At 44.3% G+C, this 20,973-nt stretch overlaps 1 protein-coding gene across 2 annotated transcripts in view; it reads left to right on the forward strand.

The window, feature by feature from the left end:
• Positions 1 to 8,139: 8,139 nt before the first annotated feature.
• Positions 8,140 to 20,973, forward strand: part of LOC135910244 (tubulin beta chain) — a 34,918-nt gene continuing 22,084 nt past the window's right edge. The window contains exons 1-2 of one of the 2 annotated variants that reach the window (XM_065442303.2): positions 8,140 to 8,311; positions 16,477 to 16,585. In XM_065442303.2, the coding sequence (XP_065298375.1) occupies positions 8,255 to 8,311; positions 16,477 to 16,585 (166 nt within the window). In that variant the 5' untranslated portion in view covers positions 8,140 to 8,254. The remainder of the gene's footprint in view (positions 8,312 to 16,476; positions 16,586 to 20,973) is intronic. The other variant, XM_065442302.2, reaches the window with a different exon arrangement.

Below are 20,973 nucleotides of genomic sequence, written 5' to 3' on the forward strand. Positions count from 1 at the left end.
AAGGGTATGCTAGCCAGGGTCCCAAATGGCAGAGGCATATTCTAGCTTTGTTCTAACGATCCGGACATGTAAACCTGCTGGTGGGGAGTCGCAGGTGCACGCAAACACAGTCTGAGAAAGGGGACAGAACGTTTAAACCAAGACGATGAATTATACGGATTGGTGTGACGTAACAAGTTGTCGCACACTGTTACACAGATTGGCCGATAGAGGTCCTTCACAAATAATATACCAAAACTGGCAAAAATCCACAACTCGCCACACGCTATGTTCATTATCATCATCAGCCTGTTTTATGTCCACCGCAGGACGAAGGCCTCTCCCTGCGGTCTCCCAATTACCCCTGTCCTGCGCCAACCGATTCCAACCAGCGCCCGCGAATTTCCTAGTTCCATCGCTGCACCTTGTCTTCTGCCGTCCTCGACTGCGTTTCCCTTCTCTTGCTACCCATTCTGTAACCCTAATGATACAACGGTTACCTAACCGGCGCATTGCATGACCTCCTGGCCAGCTCCATTTTTTTTCTCTTAAAGGGACACTAAAGGGAAACAATAAATCAGTTTAGACTAATAAAGCATTGTTTGAGAAACCTGCAGGCAGTCATTTCAAGAAAATAGTTTGAATATTAGATGAGAAAATGAAGGTCCAAGTATCAGTATTTGAATTTCGCGCCGAAACGCCAGCGCCGGTACGTCAGCGTGACGTCAGGGATTCCAAAGTTTGTTTTCGCATTTGGGCCGCGTTAGCTGAATAAAGGTTCCCGAACCTTGGCATGTTTATTATTTGGTTCCTTTAGAACACAATGCAGTCAATCTGTACCGCTATATATAATTAGTAGGCCCTAGAAGATGCCATCAAAATTCAAGACGTCACAGCCCCCAGGTGCGGGAACTCAAGTAGGCGTCGCCACCCGCATTTCGTTCTTGCGCTTTTTCTGGCTTACCAAACGTCTTATCGTTGTAAGAGTGGTGTTTTTGGTGTTGTAGAACGGTGATTTACTGGTGCAGAAGAAATCACTTTTCACTTTAGTGTCCCTTTAATGTCAATCAGAATATCGGCTATACCCATTTGCTCTCTGATCCAAACCGCTATCTTTCTGTTTCTTAACGTTATGTCTAGCAATCTTCGTTCCATCTCTTTTGCCATCGCTTTTTGCGCGGTCCTTAACTTGTTCTCAAGCTTCTTTGTCAGTCTCCAAGTTTCTGCCCCATTTGTCAGCACTGGTAAAATGCACTGATTGTACACCTTCCTTTTCAATGATAATGGTAAGCATTCAGTCAGGAGTTGACAATGTCTGCCGTATGCGATCCATCCCATTTTTATTCTATGAATTTCTTTCTCATGATCAGGCTTCCCTGTGATTAATAGGCCTAGGTAAACGTACTCCTCTAGAGGCTGACTGGCGATCTTGAACTCTTGTTCCCTTGCCCGGCTATTCATCACTATCTTTGTCTTCTGCATATTAATCTTCAACCCCGCTCTCACACTCTCTTTGTTAAGGTCCTCAATCATTTGTTGTAATTCGTCTGAATTGTTGCTGAATAGATCAGTGTCATCGGCAAACCGAAGTCTGTTGAGAGAGTCGCGGTTCATACTCACTCCTAAGCCTTCCCTGTTCATAGCTTGAATACTTCTTGCAAACATGTAGTGAATAGCATTGGAGAGATTGTGTCTCCTTGACTGATCCGTTTCTTATAGGTATCTTTCTACTTTTCTTGTGGAGAATTAAGGTAGCTGTGGAATCTCTGCAGATATGTTCGAAGGTATGTACGTAACCCTCATGTACTTCTTGAGTACGCAATGCCTCTATGAATGCCGGTATATCATCTGAATGAAATGTCTTTTCGTAATCTATAAAAGCCATATAGAGAGGCTGATTGTTCTCTGCGGATTTCTCGATTACGTTATTGATAACATGGATGTGATCTATTGTAGAGTATCCCTTTCAGAAGCCAGCCTGTTCTCTTGATCGACTGAGTATTGCCCTAATTCTACGGAAAATTATCTTCGTGAATATTTTATACAATACTGGAAGTAAGCTAATGGGCCAATAATTTTTCAATTCTTTAAGGTCTCCCTTTTGTGGATTAGTTTTATGTTGGCACTCTTCCAGTTCTCTGGAACCATTGAAGTCGTGAGACATATCGTGTAAGGAGACGCAAGCTTTTCAAGCATATCTCCTCCATCTTTGATTAAATCGACTGTTATTCGATCTATTCTCCTGCCGCTTTCCCCCGTTTCACGTCATGCAAGGCCCTTCTAACTTAATCGCTATAGAAGGACCCTTTGCAACCTGTTCATTACTGCTTCGAATGAAAGTATGGAAGTAGCAGAAGAATGGCTGCTGGGTACTGTACAGGTCAGTATAGAATTATTCCGCTCCTTTTACTGTACCTTCGCAATTGCTGATATCACCCTGCTTATCTTTCAGTGCATACATCTTGGCTTGTCGTATGCAGAGTTTTCTTCTCACTGATCTTATGCTGCGTCCATTTTTTAATGCTTTTTCAGCCTTTCTCACGTTATAATTTCAAATATCTCTTTCTCCTTGTTGATCAGTTTTGACGGTTCTGCGAATTCTACCTGATATCTTGAGTAGGACGCTTTCCTTTTTTGTCATTTCTTTATTAGGTCCTTCGTTACTTGGGAGAGCTTATCTACTGGTTGCCTTGCTGTCGTATCTCCCACTTCAATTGCTGCTTCTGAGGCTAGCGTAGCTACGGTTTCATTCATTACCTCTATGTCATCATCATCTCTCTGTTGTAAGGCTGCATACTTGTTCTTGGATTGTAGCGCAAAGTGACACACACAGACCAGAAGCAGATAGGACGAGCGCTCGTTCTGTCTGCTTCTATAGTATGTGTATGTGTCACTTCGCGCTACAATCCAAGAATATGTTACCGCACCAGCTCGCCCAACTTTATATCCTTTTGCATATTTGTTTGCAAGTACCAGCCTGAATTGGTCTGCTTTTACCCTTACTGCGTCTAGGTTGGCCTGTTTCTTCTTGACCATTTTTGCTATTTCTCTCTTCAAATTGAGGTGAATCCTAGACCTCACTAACCCATGATCACTGCAGTTTACCCTACGTTGCACTTATGCATCCTGCAAGATGCTGGGATCGGCCAAAAGTATGAAATATATTTCATTTCTTGTTTCTCTTCATGGCTTTTCCAGGTTCAAGAACGTGTTCATTATTCGCATCTTATTCTTTTCTGCGAATTCTACCAACATTTCTTCTCTAGTGTTCCTAGAATCGATACCGTAGTTGCCAGTTGCTTGTTCACCAGCCAGCTTTTTCCCCACTTTTGCATTGAAGTCGCCCATGACTACAGTATACTGAGTTTTCACTTTTCTCATCGCTAATTTAACATCTTCATAAAACTGATCTTCTTCTTCCTCATCATCGTGACTGGATGTTGTTGGAGCGTGGGCTTGTACTACCTTTAATCTATACCTCTTATTAAGTTTGTTTACCACTACAGCTACGCTCTCATTAATGCTGTAGAATTCGTCAATGTTGCCCGCTATGTCCTTGTGGATTAGGAATGCTACCCCGTATTGCTTCTTACGTAGGAGACCTCCATAGTAGACGACATGTCCATTTTTCAGCAATGTATAAGCCTCACCAGTTATTCTAACTTCACTAACGCCAATGATATCCCAAACAATGCCTGATAATTCCTCAAGAGTCCTAGTAAGCTAGCTTCACTCGAGAGGGTTCGAGTGTTGAACATTGCCAAGGTCAGCTTCCAGGGGGACATACATTAATACCATGGATAGTCGCTATGTTAGATCAGAAAATATACATTACACGAAAGAACGTAGCATCAACATTCAAAAGGTTTGAAGGCTCCAGTATTGCTTACCTTAAGGCTCTGTCATTCTACCTGTAGCAGGAATCTCCACTATTCTTTCTTCAAAATGATCTACAGCCAAAGAAGATCACACATATTCAAGGGCAAACTTACAAGGATCAGAAGACGATTGCAAGGCTTCGAAGATAACAGGTGAAGACCCTCAGCACAATCTAAGTGCTTAATTAGCTGATATGCCAATATCTTGTAACCGTCTATTGAGGAACTCACTGGAACATGCATTGGGGCGTGCCCAATTGCTTATGCAGCCATTTTAATTTGGCACGCAACCGTTCACATAATTTTGCTACTTTCATTTGCCCTCATTCGTAAAGTGCAAGAAACAACATCTTATTTATTTCTTCTAAAACAATGCCATTTTGAGTAAATTAATTGCTAGCTTGTTTGTATAGTCTTCTTTCTCAGTATCTGAATACTTGCAATACGTCTTGTGTGTGTTGTTATGCTTGTGTAAAGTTTATTGCCATCACGCCATTAATTTCCGAGTATTTTCCATTACTTGCATTTCGCAGTTTCTTCCCGTTTTCATGTGTCCGACACTTCTGTCACTATGTTGCTGCAATAAATTCTTGTCTGCTATTTTCGTTTCTTGGCTGTCCAGCAAGCTGATTGATATTGAAGGAAGAGGACGCATTTATTTACGATACCCCTTTTGGTGTGAATTAGAAGTACAATATCACAAACGAGAACGTTCTAATTCCTCATTAACTTGCCCTACGTTATAGCTTAAAACATAGCGAATATGAATTTAAGGGTGGCATGCAACGGTCACCCAACAATTTGCGGCTTTCCGCGAGATATTGTAATAGATCTATTATGGCTATACACGTGTAGCAACTGCGCAGTAAAAGCACATTTCTGTTTAAAATATGAGCTAGAACTCGCGGACTCTATAAGCCCCGCCCTCCGGCGCCGCCCGCCATATTGCCATGTCGCGTGTGACGTCATGTGCTGCATGGAACGGAGCCATCGTCTGCTACATAATCAGCCACCACACCACGTGAGGCCGGAGCATAGCTGCCCTTTGTTGCCGTATTTGCTCCAGATATCGCGTGCCATGTTCTTACACCGCCAACTTCGCGTGAAGAAGCAAGCGACGAAGCAGCAAAAGCATCGATGGCGTGGTATACGGTGCACATTTTGACCGCGACCCCATTGCCACCAGCTAAAGTGACGGAATGTGGCTTCCGAGATTTGCGCACCCCGCCTGGCGTGTGCAAGCCTTGGAGGCCGTAGGCGAAGACAGCGCATAAGAAGAAAACGTGGTCAACATAGAAGGCGAGATTGGTGTTGCGCGAAATGCTGCTAATGCCTTTCCGCACTGATGAGCAGTATAGCTTTCTTTCATAATGCGCTGCTTAAAGGGACTGACAACCAATTTTCATCGTACCCATTTTTTTCAGTGCAATGGAAAGCTTATCGGTCAGAGTATCTAATCATGAAGTGCCAACGCGCAAAACGCCGTGGACCATTTTTATCAGAATTTTTGGATCCGCAGCGAGGATGTAGTCGTTAACTGGAAGCATGCTGAAAGCGGTGATAGGTGAGCGCTATAGCGATTATACGCCGGCATTAGTGGGAGGCAGACGGCAAGTGTGGCCGTAGCAGTGACAAAGTATGATTTTGTTTATTAAGCCAATGTTCCTATAATTCATGTTAGAGACTTCATGCTTTTCTTATTTTCTTTCATCTACCTTTGAATAAACCGTGCAAGTTTCGCACTAGCAAATCGTCTCGCCCTTGCTTGGTCGCCATGGTCTACCGGATGCCTGCAGCCCGCCGACAGCGTCACGCTACCCAATAAGTAACGTCGGTCGAGCTTCGATAGGCAGGCGTCGCTACAACTCGGCAGCAGCACGATACGCTACCCTGGAGTACGCAACAACACTCATGAGCCACTTTACGCCGTAATATATGACTGCGTATGCACTACGGGGGAGGTTTCTTAGCGCGTGTTGTAGGCGTTTGTCCAGGCGTGCCGGCATTGCGGAGCGGGGTCGAGTTTGTCTACGCTCGGACGCTGGCTGCCGGCTCTGTAAAATAGGGGAAGCAGCGGGCACTGAGGCCCCATTCGGCGACCGCTGTGTCGGATAGACTGCCTCGCACATACGGCGCTCGTGCTAAGTTAGTCGTGGCAGATCATAGCTTTCTCGCGCCTTACGGCGATGTACCTTGTAAATAACATCGCAGGTGTTTCTGTGGGAGCAGTAGCGACCGTAGTAGAGCCCGTGCCGCACATGAAAAAAGTCGCGGGGCGCGGTAGTGCTGAACATAGCGTCACAAGTTGGCGGCTGGACGTGATTATATTTATTCAATCGTGTTTTTACTAATTGAAACAACGTCCATGATAGAGCTATAAGCGTGACTGAACGAGGGCGTAGAAAGAAACAGATACACAGAAAAAGCGCTTTGCTTTCAACTACAAGTTTTTATTTTCGCACGCATAGGTAAATACATAGCGTACGAGCGGAAACAAACGTGGCAGCTAAAAAGAACGTTCAGTGGTGCATTTCGATGAACCGTACACGTGTGAAAGGCATGATGAAAACATATACTGCAATGGTTACAAAGATAAACCGAGGAATCGTATCCTTTTCAGATAGCGACAATGGTGGCTTGCTCACGCACCTTTCCTCCAAGTCCAGCCACTGTAGTCCAAGTTTGCACTTTCGTATGCCTCCACAATCTCCCTTGTCATCCTGCTATGATCCCTATACAGAATCGAAGTACTTTCAAACATGGGTACGTTTGCAGGAACAATCTCGGCAATGAATACCCAAATGACCTGAGATTACCCTAGTGACGTTATATCGATATTCTTTTAATCTCTCATTGATGCATCTGCCGGTTTCACCAACATCCGTTCTTCCTCACGAAAGTGGAATGGCATAGACAACGTTATGAGTGCACGTTAACAATTGTACGCGATGTTAAGTAGAACATGCGTGCCTTTTGTTATTCTCTGTACCAACCTGTTTGCATAGCTTCTGGCCCGCCAACCAACTAGCCCGCCAACGTGTTTTAACCATGAAAGAACGTGTCATTATCTCGCATTATTGCTGTTTTTTTTTAATTACTGATTGAAACAACGTGTCATTATTTCGCATTATTCGCGGCGCCTCCAGGACACCAAAGCAGCAACGGGGACACCAAAACTAGAACCCGGACTGGTCCGCGGGTTGGAGCTCGCCGACGCCTGCATGTGCCAGGGCCAGGTGTATAAGATCGGCTGCCCGCTATCGCGGCCAGCCAATTTTTTACGCGAACACCCCGTTGCACGCTTCGGCCTCCGCGGCCCCAACCCACGTGCCGCCCTGTTTCCATCTTTGATCCCACCGCTACCCCTTGCATGGTTGCCCTAAAGACCAGGCGCCGCCTGCTCAAGTGCTCTCCTGAGGCCTCCGTTCGCCGGTTACATCTGCCCTCCTGGAGAAGTGCTTGTAAAAAAAATTCAGTCTATCGTCGTGACGAAAAAAGCGACCCGCGCCGCTCGTATAAGTAGGGCATTATACAACACCAGTCAGAACCTTGCCCCTTTTTACACAGCGAACACCAAATGGGGCGTCCGTGCCCACTGCCTCACCGCGCGGGCAGCAGCCAGCGGCGGAAACTGTCACCGCGCTACGCAATGCCGGCACGTCTCAAGGACATGCAGAGAGCAAAGCCCCCGCATTTTCTCCCTCGCGCCTGCTGTTACTCGCGCCTGCGCACGAATGGCTGGCGATTCCTCAAATGAACGTCTCGTCGATCTTGTAACGAGCACATAATAATTGGATTTCTCCGCTCTTCCTGCGCATGTGCGAGGAGCAGCAGTTGCGAGAGGGAAATGTGGGGACCTTGAAATGATGCTTGAAATCAAGCCGCGCGCCAACAATAAACCGGAAATACGCGTGCGTAGTGCGTACGTATGATGTTTTTCTTTAGCGAGGTTATTTTTATCGGTGCAAGCAGGGAAGAATCTAGTAACGTTGGGAGCAGGAGCGTGATGTGCGCGCGATTCTGTGTGCGGTCGCCTCGGTTCCCGTGCTACAAGTACCAGCGCGGCCGCGGATTTCTGCATCTGAGAACCACCACTGGAGTGCTGTTTCGAACACGACCTATTTATTTGTCGTAAATGTTGGCGTCTGTGATGTTTTTCCGATTCTCACAATCGTTTTTGCCTCGTGGAGTATGCAAAAACATTACCTTTCGGATATGCATTTATTAGTCAGAGGGCGCCACCAGTAGGGCGTGAATTTGGGCTATCATCATCAGAGTTCGGCCGTTGTCCGTTGAGTCGTTGTATCAATTGAGTTTTCGTGCACATCACGTTACGAAGCTGACGGTGTTACATCAGTTCCTGCTAGTCTTCCTTGTTCAGCTGTAAGAATTCGAGAATGCGTGAAATTGTGCACCTGCAGGTGGGCCAATGTGGCAACCAGATTGGAGCAAAGGTAATTACAAGCAGTTTCTACTTATCCAGTGTTGTAGTAGGCAGGTGTGCCGGGCGTTGGCGCGGTTAGGCACAGCGGTACGTCAAATTCCAACTTCTGTCAAAACCACGCCGCCTATTACTCGTCGTGTACTCGAGGTTCTTTTCTCATCCCTAGTCGTTGCAAGTACGGGAGCAATCAGCTTTGTGCAGTTTTCTGTGTGTAATCTGTAAAAAGTAACACTAGCGGAAACCCCGCCCGCTAACAATGCCGGCGCATTGACTGGTTGCGTGGGTGACCGTTGCGGCGGCGCCCTATATGGTCGTGACCAAGGTTTGCCAGCCGCCGTACATTCTTACCAGCAGAGGTGAAGTCTGCGCTTGCCTGGCCGTCTTATAGCCGCAAGAAGCGACGAGGCGGTTCCCGTTCTGCGCTAAATGCTAACGTTATTCAATTCCTCTACAAATATGGCGGCGGCCCGGCTTTGCTTTTAGGACATGTCCACTCCAGAGCGTTTTTTTATTTTTTATATAGTGGTGGTCGTGGCGCATTGCCAAAGAGGAATGACCGCTGTGCCTTGTTGGTTAAGACCTTGATGACATGTTGCTGTACCATTTCTTTCGTGCAGACAAACTGGGATTTAAAGACTTGCTGGGTGCCTAGTCGATGTATACTTGGCGTGACGAATGAGCGCTAAAAGCAAACGGCACAGAAGAGTGGGTGGTCGAGTGGGCAAGGTTCTGACTGGTGTTGCAGAAGTCGCCGGGCGCATTTCTCGTTGCGACGATATATCGATCTTTTTTTTTTTTGCGTCTGATGTTCTAGGAGGGCGCATTTGACCGCAAATGGAGGCCTCTGTAGAGCACCTGTGGTTATAATAAAGCAGGATCGCTGGGGCAGCGGGGGGATCAAACCTGGAAGCAGGGCGGTCGTCGATTGAGGCCGCCCGAGGCCGGAGCAAGGATCGCCGTCAGCCCCCCGTCGTGCTGTTATGGTTTTTTTTTTAGCACGCATTATTTGTCAAATTCGAATAGTCCTAGCTGCAAATATATATATATATATATATATATATATATATATATATATATATAATGCAGCTATAAGCTACTGCTGTGCTGGGGCCGTATTCTCAAACGGTCCACTTCGATAGCGCGCCGTCAGGTGCGTGCTGATTGGTGTTTTGCAAAATCGGATACGCTACGTCATACGATTCTGCTGAACCAGCCAATCAGCGCGCGCCTGACTTATACTATCGCCGGAGTGGACCGTTTGAGAATACGGCCTCTGATCCCACGTACTGTGCGGCTCTGACTACAGAAGCATGAAACGGTGTCATTAGTGACGCCGCCAGGGGCTGCCACACCGGGCACGTGCCCCCCCCCCCCCCCCTTCGTCCTTTTGGAAGAAAAATTGTCTACGCCACTGCATCTCATGTCGTGAGTCCTGGCATTAATTGCCATATACATGTATGTGATTCTCGTCAAGTGCCTCCCTTAAGATCATGGCATTAATAAATTAAGGCCCATACAGCTTATTTAAGATCTTGTATGACCAGAATTTTTAAATATACTATTCTTAAATATACCTCGGACATGGAAAAAAATGTTTGTGTATTGATAAAGTATATATACTCGGGATTTCAAATGTATTCAAAAATATACCTCCGACTTGAAAATTGCACTTAGATTCATAGATTCGCATTCCGATTGTGAGCGGTATCCTTTCTTACAGCTGCTTCGAATTGCTGTTCAGTGATTGGCTTACATGTACCAAGATAGCCCGGTACTTGTTCTCAACCTAAAAGTACCTCTGCCGAGAGACACATTGTATATTATATATATATATATTACATTATACATTATATACATTACATATCTATATAATTATGAGTAATCTTTGAGCTGCTTAAAAACTAAACCTGCACTTATCACTAATACTTTTCGCAAGTAAAACGAGGTAGCTGCAGACTTGTTTCCAGAGTGAAGTAAAACAATCGGAAGCACAAGATTCGAAATTACTTTTTTGCAGTCGTGGCACGGCATTTCTTGCCCAAGAGACGCTATGTGCTTTCAAATTTTATTAGTGCTTTGTTTAGTCGCACTTTGGCAACGTAAGATCTCTAAGCATTTTTCATTTCCTTTACAGCATTTAGGCTTTCATTAATCTACTTCTTGTCAGTCACACAGCCGCTACTGTGGGTTTTTTTACAGTACACATTACATAGAAGGCACACACTGTTCACGTTGAATTCCATAAAAGCGGGGTTGGCTTAGGTGGGTTTCGAACATTCAGTCTGAACTCTGCATAGAAACTATGCCTGTGACATGGGAAGTGATCCTAGACATTTTCTTTTATGTCGCTAAACTAATGCAATGTGGTCTTCCCTCAACCACCCACAGGTTTCTTTGCCATTGCCATCGTTCAGTTAGACATAGCCAGATCAAGCGACCGAGCTGTGCCACCATTCTGTTTTGCTAGTTGGTTCACATCGCAGCCTACATGGCTCAATTTTCTAGCTCTAGGCTTTAGAAACGCATGGCAGAAAGTAAGTTTTGGCTATTTGGCTTTGACATGACGAGTATCTTTTTATTCAAGTCCGACGCTACTAATCGTTGTGCCGGAAGGTGGTTGACATCGTTGCAATTGGCAAGTCAAATCTGCTCTGGGAACAATGAACACTTTTTCAGAGACAGGCTTCATAATTCTGTTCTTTAAAGAAAGGGTCGTCAGTCATTTATTGGATACATTGGCCCTATTCAATGTGTAGAGTATGAATTTGGAAGTTAAACAAATAAACTTTTAGATATGTTCAACTGAATTCATTGATCGCACCTAAACATTATATGACACAAGATCCTCCCTCAATATAGCATTTTTTTGGTACTTTATTAAATGTGCAAGCTCCACTTGCAAAAGCTTCTGTACAGCTAAATAGGCTGGTAAATTTAGGTGTTTTCTTTGCGGCCCTTGTTCCACACTCGAGGCATTAAATGCAAATGGCAGCGCATTGTTCCATCCTCTTGTTTACCCTTGTAGCAGCCTTTAAGTGGTATATAGCAGTTTTCTCTCGACTGTCCTTAATCCGAATGCACACTTCACTAAATAGGCTGGCTCATTTTATATCAACCTTTGTGTTGTACATATATGCATAAATTGTCAACATGCAACACGTAGAAGCAGGACAATTGCCGGCACTCCTTAAGTTGTGACATACCTAATTTTAATCGTGGATTTGCTGGCACTGGTGCCCATTGCATCCTAGCCAAAGTATGAGGTAAATTTTTTGGAAGAAAAGCAACTCGTATCCAATCAAATTGTGAAGAGCTAGGATATATAGGGACACTATAGGGTACACTACCTAATCTACTAATACCTGCTTTCTTGAATAAAATAACAGCAGTGTTGAAACTGAAATTCGCTTAGCACAGTCCAAGACTTTAGAAAGCCACTCGGTAGAAATCTGCAACTAGACTAATCGTCCTGCTGTTACATATTTTTTTTCCAGGGCTTAAGAGAAGTCAACAGACACGAAGGACAACACAGGGGAAATTACTTGTGCTTACTAATTGAATTAAATGATAAATTAATGGCAATGAAAGTGGTTAAAAATTTTCGCAGGTGGGGAACAATCTCACGTCTTCGTATTACACGCGTGATGCTCCAACCAATTGAATTCATTGCTATTAATTTAACATTTCTTTAATTCAATTTGTAAGTACAAGTAATTTCCCCTATGCGGTCTTTGTTGGCTTCTCATGATACAATTAATAATCAGGCCCCCTCGGTTAACCCCCTTTCTTCTCGTTCCAGGTCTTGAGTAATACAGAACATTGCAAAGTGGCCTTTTTTTTAAATTTTCTTTTGGTGGCAGACACTATTTTACTTTTGTATTGAGTTTTGTACCAACAGTTAGTGGATGTTTTTTGCCTAATTTTTTAGGTTTAGTTATGCAATATCTCTTCGACTGCTTTTGCCTCTTGGCAAAGGCATCTTCTGTGTGTCGTTTATTTAATTCTTGTTCATATATTTATGCTCGTATTACTAGGGTAACTGAAAAACACCTGTGTACTTGGATTAGGTGCACATTAAAGAACCCTAGGTTGTCAATTTCTGGAGTCCCCCATACAGCATGCCTCATAAGCGGTAGTTTTGGCACGTAAAACCCCATAATGTAATATTTTTAACTAGAGTGCTTGAAAAATCGTCTTCCTTAGGCTTCTTTCTCGTTTAATTTGACTACAATGTGATACCGTTCGAGTGTACAATATATCGCAGACGGGGACATAGTCGTGTTAATTTCTCGCATTTTTGTCTGTTCCTAATAAGTGTGACATGAATACTTTCAATGGAAGCTGCAAGGGACGAAGCAACATTGCGCAGTAGTAGCAAAGGGCAGCTTACAATTGGATGCTCGCTGCCAGGCTTCCTGATTAAATACGATTGTATTTCGGTTGGCTTGTAGTACGTTGCTATTAGCTCGAGTCGGAGCTAGTGCAAACATAGTGGTGTCCTTTCACGTGACCTACCTCCTGTGTCATGACGTGGTGACACATAAACTTACTGTCAAATGAGGTTTGCAGAATGGCAGTCGCTATGGTGTGGAGGCCCATCATAAGAGTGCAGTTGCTAAAGTACGGGGCCTCTTTTTATTCCAGTGCATGTTATGTGCAAAGTTCTGGCAGTTGATGTATATGTATGGATGCACAGTTCTGTTTGCCTCTTGTCATTCCTAACGCTGACCTAAACTGCCTAGAACACTATAGAAAAAATTGCTAACGTCCAGGTATTCGGCTTTAACTCGGGAAGAGGACCTTGGTGTTGAAGCAATGAACGACAATCTTGTGGACGTCATTAAGGAGTGTGCAATGGAAGTCGGTGGTAACTCCGTTAGGCAGGATACCAGTAAACTATCGCAGGAGACGAAAGATCTCGTCAAGAAACGCCAATGTATGAAAGCCTCTAACCCTACAGCTAGAATAGAACTGGCACGACTTTCGAAGTTAATCAACAAGCGTAAGACAGCTGACATAAGGAAGTATAATATGGATAGAATTGAACATGCTCTCAGGAACGGAGGAAGCCTAAAAACAGTGAAGAAACTAGGAATTGGCAAGAATCAGATGTATGCCTTAAGAGACAAAGCGGGCAATATCATTACTAATATGGATGAGATAGTACAAGTGGCTGAGGAGTTCTATAGAGATTTATACAGTACCAGTGCCACCCACGACAATAATGAAAGAGAAAATAGTCTAGAGGAGTTTGAAATCCCACAGGTAACGCCGGAAGAAGTAAAGAAAGCCTTGGGAGATGTGCAAAGGGGGAAGGCAGCTGGGGAGGATCAGGTAACAGCAGATTTACTGAAGAATGGTGGGCAGATTGTTCTAGAGAAACTGGCCACCCTGTATACGCAATGCCTCATAACGTCGAGCGTACCGGAATCTTGGAGAAACGCTAACATAATCCTAATCCATAAGAAAGGGGACGCCAAAGACTTGAAAAATTACAGACCGATCAGCTTACTGTCCGTTGCCTACAAACTATTTACTAAGGTAATCGCAAATAGAATCGGGAACACCTTAGACTTCTGTCAAGCAAAGGACCAGGCAGGATTCCGTAAAGGCTACTCAACAATAGATCATATTCACACTATCAATCAGGTGATAGAGAAATGTGCGGAATACAACCAACCCTTATATATAGCTTTCATTGATTACGAGAAAGCATTTGATTCTGTCGAAACTTCAGCAGTCATGGAGGCATTACGGAATCAGGGTGTAGACGAGCCATATGTAAAAATACTGAAAAATATCTATAGCGGCTCCACAGCCACCGTAGTCCTCCATAAAGAAAGCAACAAAATCCCCATAAAGAAAGGCGTCAGGCAGGGAGATACGATCTCTCCAATGCTATTCACAGCGTGTTTACAGGAGGTATTCAGAGACCTGGATTGGGAAGAAATGGGGATAAAAGTTAATGGAGAATACCTTAGTAACTTGCGATTCGCTGATGATATTGCCTTGCTTAGTAACTCAGGGGACCAACTGCAATGCATGCTCACTGACCTGGAGAGGCAAAGCAGAAGAGTGGGTCTAAAAATTAATCTGCAGAAAACTAAAGTAATGTTTAACAGTCTCGGAAGAGAACAGCAGTTTACAATAGGCAGCGAGGCACTGGAAGTCGTAAGGGAATACATCTACTTAGGGCAGGTAGTGACTGCGGATCCGGATCATGAGACAGAAATAATCAGAAGAATAAGAATGGGCTGGGGTGCGTTTGGCAGGCATTCTCAGATCATGAACAGCAGGTTGCCATTATCCCTCAAAAGAAAAGTGTTTAATAGCTGTGTCTTACCAGTACTCACCTACGGGGCAGAAACCTGGAGGCTTACGAAAAGGGTTCTACTCAAATTGAGGACGACGCAACGAGCTATAGAAAGAAGAATGATAGGTGTAACGTTAAGGGATAAGAAAAGAGCAGATTGGGTGAGGGAACAAACGCGAGTTAATGACATCTTAGTTGAAATCAAGAAAAAGAAATGGGCATGGGCAGGACATGTAATGAGGAGGGAAGATAACCGATGGTGATTAAGGGTTACAGACTGGATTCCAAGGGAAGGGAAGCGTAGCGTAGCAGGGGACAGCAGAAAGTTAGGTGGGCGGATGAGATTAAGAAATTTGCAGGGACGGCATGGCCACAATTAGTACATGACCGGGGTTGTTGGAGAAATATGGGAGAGGCCTTTGCCCTGCAGTGGGCGTAACCAGGCTGATGATGATGATGATGTGGCTCGAACCCGAGGGCCTTGCGGTTGGGAAACTCCGCGATTTCCTACAGTGCTATGAATTGTGAACAGGAAGGTGTTATTACACAGGTTCTCTATTGGCTGCTTTCGCCCTCTTGCAATAGTGTTGCTCAAACAATGACACTTTCTTTGAGAAAACCTTTAATAGCAAATATTTCAGTGCTCTGAGGCAAGACACAATAGAAGTCATATCAATACCGTGTTTAAAGCAATTGTGCTTAAAATTGCTCTTCTGCATGTGCGACACGTGTGCCATAGTGTTCACATGTTGTTGTATTCAGTGTATATTCAAGTTTCTATATTTGACTTCCATTCGTCCAATATTTTCTTAAAGCATTAGACGCAAATTTTTAGAGGCATGAAGAACTGCGATCCAAATTAAGTGTAGAATTTCTTGAAGCAGTCTCTCATCCCAACTTGTAAGCAGGTCTGAACTAACCCCGTTGGAAGCCAAGTTGAAGGCTAGTGTTTAACTTCACTAGCTTGTGCGTGCCAAAGTTGCGGCAGTTATCTTGTCTGTTTCTGCGAGCTATTACCTTGGGGAAATGACCTGAGCAGAAACTGGTTTTGCACAGCTGTAGAGCAGCTATAAGTTTTCAACAGTCCAGTTTTCGAAAGTAAAAGGCCAGTAGGAAGGTTCAGATCAGTGTGGTAGGCCACTTCTAGCTGCATTATTCAGCTATTGCTAGAGGTGTGTTGCACATAAGCAGACATTTGCACTAGAAGCACTATCTGCACATTGTGCATCGTGATCATTATGAGTATGCTGATTAATTCATAGCTGCAAGTTTCTTATTGGCTTAGTCTATGTTGCTGTAACAGATAAAGGCTCCTCGGTGCGAACATGCATTCCAATATTCCACGTGAAATAGACTCATTATATGTTTTTAGTTGTTAGACATGTGGGTCTGCTAAACTGGCTCAAGACAAATTGTTGCTGCGCTAGTCGGTTTGTATGCTTCATAAAAAAATTGCTTGAAATGTAGATGAGGACTGATGTAGAGCTAAGCTCTTTTTGTTCTGTTTACCTGTTCCTCTCTCGGTAGTATGAGCAATTTGCACAGGCGAGATGTCCCGGCTGTTGCCACCTTGGCCCCACCCATAGCAGATGCCAAGCTTTATCAGAGGCCAATATTTAGAGGCTGCCCCTCTTTGTATTGGTTCGGTGACAAGTCTTGCCTTTACATCAAAAGGGAAAAGTGTATGACGCATATTTCTTGCTGTCTCGAGGTGCAAGCCTTCTGCCAATCTTTTGATCTCTGCACTGGATGCCCACCATGCTGTGCATAAGCTGGACACTTGACAATGGCTGTATACTGTGCAACTGTATGTTCAAATTTGAGTGTATGCTGTGTACATGAAACGCCCTACACTTTTGCAGTTCTGGGAGGTAATCTCGGACGAACATGGCATTGACCCCACAGGCAGCTATCATGGCGACTCGGATCTGCAGCTGGAACGCATCAATGTGTACTACAACGAGGCTTCCGGTGAGGCACCTTCTTTGCTTTTTTTTCCCATATAGCTTGGTTGCTTTGCCAGCTGCTGTAGCCAGTTGTGCTCAGTATCCTGCACCTTATGCACAACTCTCAGCCTCTATGCCAATCCATGGTTGCTTTTTTTTTCTTGCCATGATTCTATATCCTCATTAGAACACCTTGAATATTTAAAAGATCTGCTGCAGAATTTAATTTTAGCTCCACTATCTAAATACAGTTTCACTGCTAGATCTGTAATAACCATTACACTTTAGTCTTTCATGATGCAGTCAGCCAATAGGGCTAATTGTAAGAGCAAAAGCTTTTTAGTGGTGTGGAATGTTCGTATGGTTACAGCAAGGCTACCTGATCGCCAAGCAGTTGATGAAAATGTTGGAAGACTTTGTCCTGCCTTCTACCAATTCTTGCTCAAGTAGCTGCTGACGGCGACATTGTTTGGATGCTTTTGAATGGGCTAGCAGGGCTTCCTCTCGGCTTCCATAGGGTCAGTGTCTACCAATCGGGAAGACCAGAAATTCTCGGGGCTTTGTCTATTGTTGCAACTGTTGCAGACACGTCATGTCTTGGCGAAAATGCTTATTCTCGGCCCGCCTTAGGAAGATGTTCAAGCAATAACTGGAGCTTCTGTCTTTCCCCCTTTTTTTCCCCCTTCATGGCAATTGGCTCAGAAAGTGCTTGTGTGGTGCATTTGGACAGCAAACAAAAACTGCCTTTGCAACATTGGTAGGTCTGCCGCATTGCATATTGCATTGGGGCAACTGACTTTAGAAAACAGCCACCATTGTGCAACTACGTCTCTTCCAAAAAAAAATCTGGTGCATGTTAGATTTCTTGTTGAGGACCTTTAATGTCGCTTTATGTTGGTTTTTTTATTTAGGCCACATATGATGTGGGCACCAGTTTGAATTGGAGGTGTGTTGGAGTCTGGTCATTACAGCCAAAGTAATTACATTTTCTGACATGTTTTCTGCATGTTTAATTCAACGCTGAGAATAATTCAGTTAATTTCGTAGGTTCTGTTAGGGTCGACTTAACAGAAGTTGCCTGTACTAGCCATCATTCCCATTCCGGCTGAACTGCCCTGCTTTCAGCACCCATCGACACTAGCACCGCAGTTTCGCTCTACTAATTGAATGAAACTCTGTGGTTTATGGATCAATAGTTTGTTCAAACCAAGGTGTGCAGCAGATGCACGTTCTGGTCTCGAGTATAAATTCGCTGATTAAAAGTGAGGTTGTGAGTTGGCCATGTCTTTCTCCGTATTTGTGTCCTTCTTTGCCTTTGCGGTATTCACTCGCCTTTATTTGTGAACGTCCACTGAGAAAGGCAGGTTAAAAGCATTCAATTTCAGGATGGCACTAAGCATACCTGCTCTTTCGGCATACACCCCTGGGTGTATTATGTACCAGACTTCATGGCACCACTCTTAAGCCTCTGCAACGAAATGAAATGCCTGTTAAATGGTGACACTTGCATTAATATTTTTGCAGGAACTTTCAGCGACACTTATTTCCCTAGTGCAGCAGGCTGACATCTTTGTCAACTGAATGCTTACAACTTTTGAAGTATTGATTAAAGCTGCTGTGGTTACAGTTAAAAGGCTTTGTCTACAGTTGCAGCTGCACTGTCATGCGTTGCTGTATGTGCCTGAGCTTTTGCAATTTTCTGATTCACGGTAACCGCTTGCAAAGAATAGCCAGCAATGCTTTAAGACGAAACCAGACGTTTACTTTCGTGTAGTTGCCTGCAATTCTTGACCTCTCCATACAGTTTTTGTCTGAGAAGATACTTGAGTGTGTTGCAGCTCTCAATAGTAGGACACTCAAAATGCATACCCAAATTACTGTTGCAAAGCTGCCTTTGTGTTGTGAAACCTAGGGCTGCTCGACGATCTTCACCGATTGGCTGTTCAGCACTAAAATGCAACAGTCCCCTTCATCGTCTAGCGATTAATGAAGAGCAAACTTCACCGTGCACCCACGAATTAACGATGTCATGCCTGGTGGTTTTTGGGCCCTTGGATATCCGGACGGATGGCATTCTCAAGAGGTCTACTGCTTTTAAACCAAAACCTTTACTGAGCCTCTTTTCATGCCGATGCGCACTTCCAAACCTGAGCCAAGTACCGTAAGCAATTCCTCATATGCTTAATTTTTAACTTGAGTCTGTAAACAGGGTGTCTACCAACCGGGAAAACCGGGAAAACCGGGAATTCTCAGGGAATTTGAACAGTCTGGAAAAACTCAGGGAAAACTCAGGGAATTTGTGCTTCTATCAGGGAAAATTAGCTGTAACTTTATTGAAAGGGAACGAAAGTCGTGTTAATGCTGGCTCCAGTAACAGAGGAATCGCAACGAATCGTCATTGACGCCGTGTCATCGGCACGATGTATTGCCAGAGTAGTTAACGACCGATTTTCTAGACGCCCGATTTTTCGGACACGCCCGATAATTTGTACGGTTTTGCGGCACCACTACGTACTCCATATAGTCAACGTATATTGCCCTGACTGCAGGTCTGAAATGGCATTAATCAAAGCCGCCACCGCGGCTATTTTGATTATCTCGCCGCCGCGAACCGGCACTCTCGCAGGCAGATCCGCTGGCAGCCGTAACCACCACCGTGGCAACGTTAGGCCTAGCTGTTTCTATGTTCGCCATTAAGCTTCTTGCCGTGCGGTGCCGTGTTTTTCACTGAAAGAATTCGCCGCTATCACCAATGGCACCGACTCCGCCTTTGTAATCCTCGCGATTGGCCTTGAAGCTCGCAGAGCACAGCGCGTTGCGTAATGCCAGTCTCCGAAAGTTAGCTTCGCTTCAGTACACTATTGTTAGGCGGTGAAGCATAACAAGTGTGGGAAGGGGGCAATTGTCACGGGACACAGTATGTATTCCTTAATTACACATGCGTGCACCCCGTCTCCTGTCACAGTACAAGCCCTGATATGCCTAATAAGCGTACTGGCAGGCCTTCAGAGCTTTTTCAGACGTGCCTGTGGTAATTTTAGCCTTTAAAGGCAGTTAAAGACATGCATTAATTTTTTTCAGACTGCCCGTTTTTTTTTCGATTTTTTTTTTGCGGCCCCTCAGAAGTCCGAAAAATGAAATGTTGACTGTACAACTGACCAAGAGGATGCTTCAGATGATCCATGTGGTGAAAGCGTGGTAGAAAGAGGATGAGAACAGAAAGGACCGACGCACTGAGGAATTAACGGGAAAAGAAGGGTGCCGCCGCCTTTTTGAAGGAGCTTGAGCTAAAAAATTAAGTGTTGGCTGACGCTGAGACACAAGTGTCCCTCATCCAAACTAAAATAAATTGTTTAAGCAGTGAAACCCAACACTGAGATGTTGTGTACGGGCTGAGAGTATGTCAGGACAGTTGAGGTTGATTTCCCAGCTGCTGAGAGAGAACCTTAGTTGTGACAAAGTTCAGGACCTCATACAGATGAGCTTGCTATCAGTTGATAGAAATAGCTGATGTTAGAAAATATTTACTTATGTATGCATCTCCTTTTCATTCGTATTTGAAAATGTTCGACTCAATTTAGAATGGGCTTTACCATTTCTTTCGCTGTGCATTTTACTAAAACCTTCCTTTTGTTTTCTTTTTAAAGAAAATAGATATTACTCCTTACTATTCAAACTGGATTAAGTAATTTTTTGTTTCAGCATGCTTACTAGAGAGTGACAGCATCGGGCAACGTGGTGTCAGCCTGTCTTGACATAAAACAAAGTTCTGGCTCATTCAGGGAATTTCGCAAAGGTGCTCAGGGAAAACCTGGAAACTCAGGGAATTTGGGAACGTCAACTTGGTAGACACCCTGGTAAAGCAACCTTGTGTTGTATTACAACCCCCAGATTTATGTCCACAAGAAAATGTGCCTTGCATGAATAGAGCCCTCGTTACCTGTACTGCTTGTTGACACTGACGAAGCTCCATCCACGCAACTAATGAACGCTATAGTTGCTCTGTTCCTGTTGGATTCTCGCTTTGAGCATGTGAGCATGTAGAACTGACATGAATGGGCGAGTCGGCTCGCCCATTCATGTCTCATGCAAACCGAGGACAAACATGATCAGTGAATTGAGGGTCAGGAGTTCGTTCTGGGCACTATTTTGTTCTACTCGCTGCCACAAGTATGAAGTTTTCACTCTGTAGAGCTTTGTGCATCTTCTTTTGCTCATGTTCTGTGCATTGCTTAATTCTCGCACCATTTCTGTGTTTCAGGCGGTCGTAAGTATTGAGGAATTTTCTATTCACAAGCACAGTACCATAGTGTCGGCAACTGCAAATGCATGCTTGTGCAGGTTATGTAGCACGGTGTTTCAACACCAGTCAAAAATGAAATGCAGGTTAATTACATGCCAAACAAAAGTATG

This window comes from Dermacentor albipictus, chromosome 10, assembly GCF_038994185.2.
Source record: "Dermacentor albipictus isolate Rhodes 1998 colony chromosome 10, USDA_Dalb.pri_finalv2, whole genome shotgun sequence".
Lineage (NCBI taxonomy): Eukaryota > Metazoa > Arthropoda > Arachnida > Ixodida > Ixodidae > Dermacentor > Dermacentor albipictus.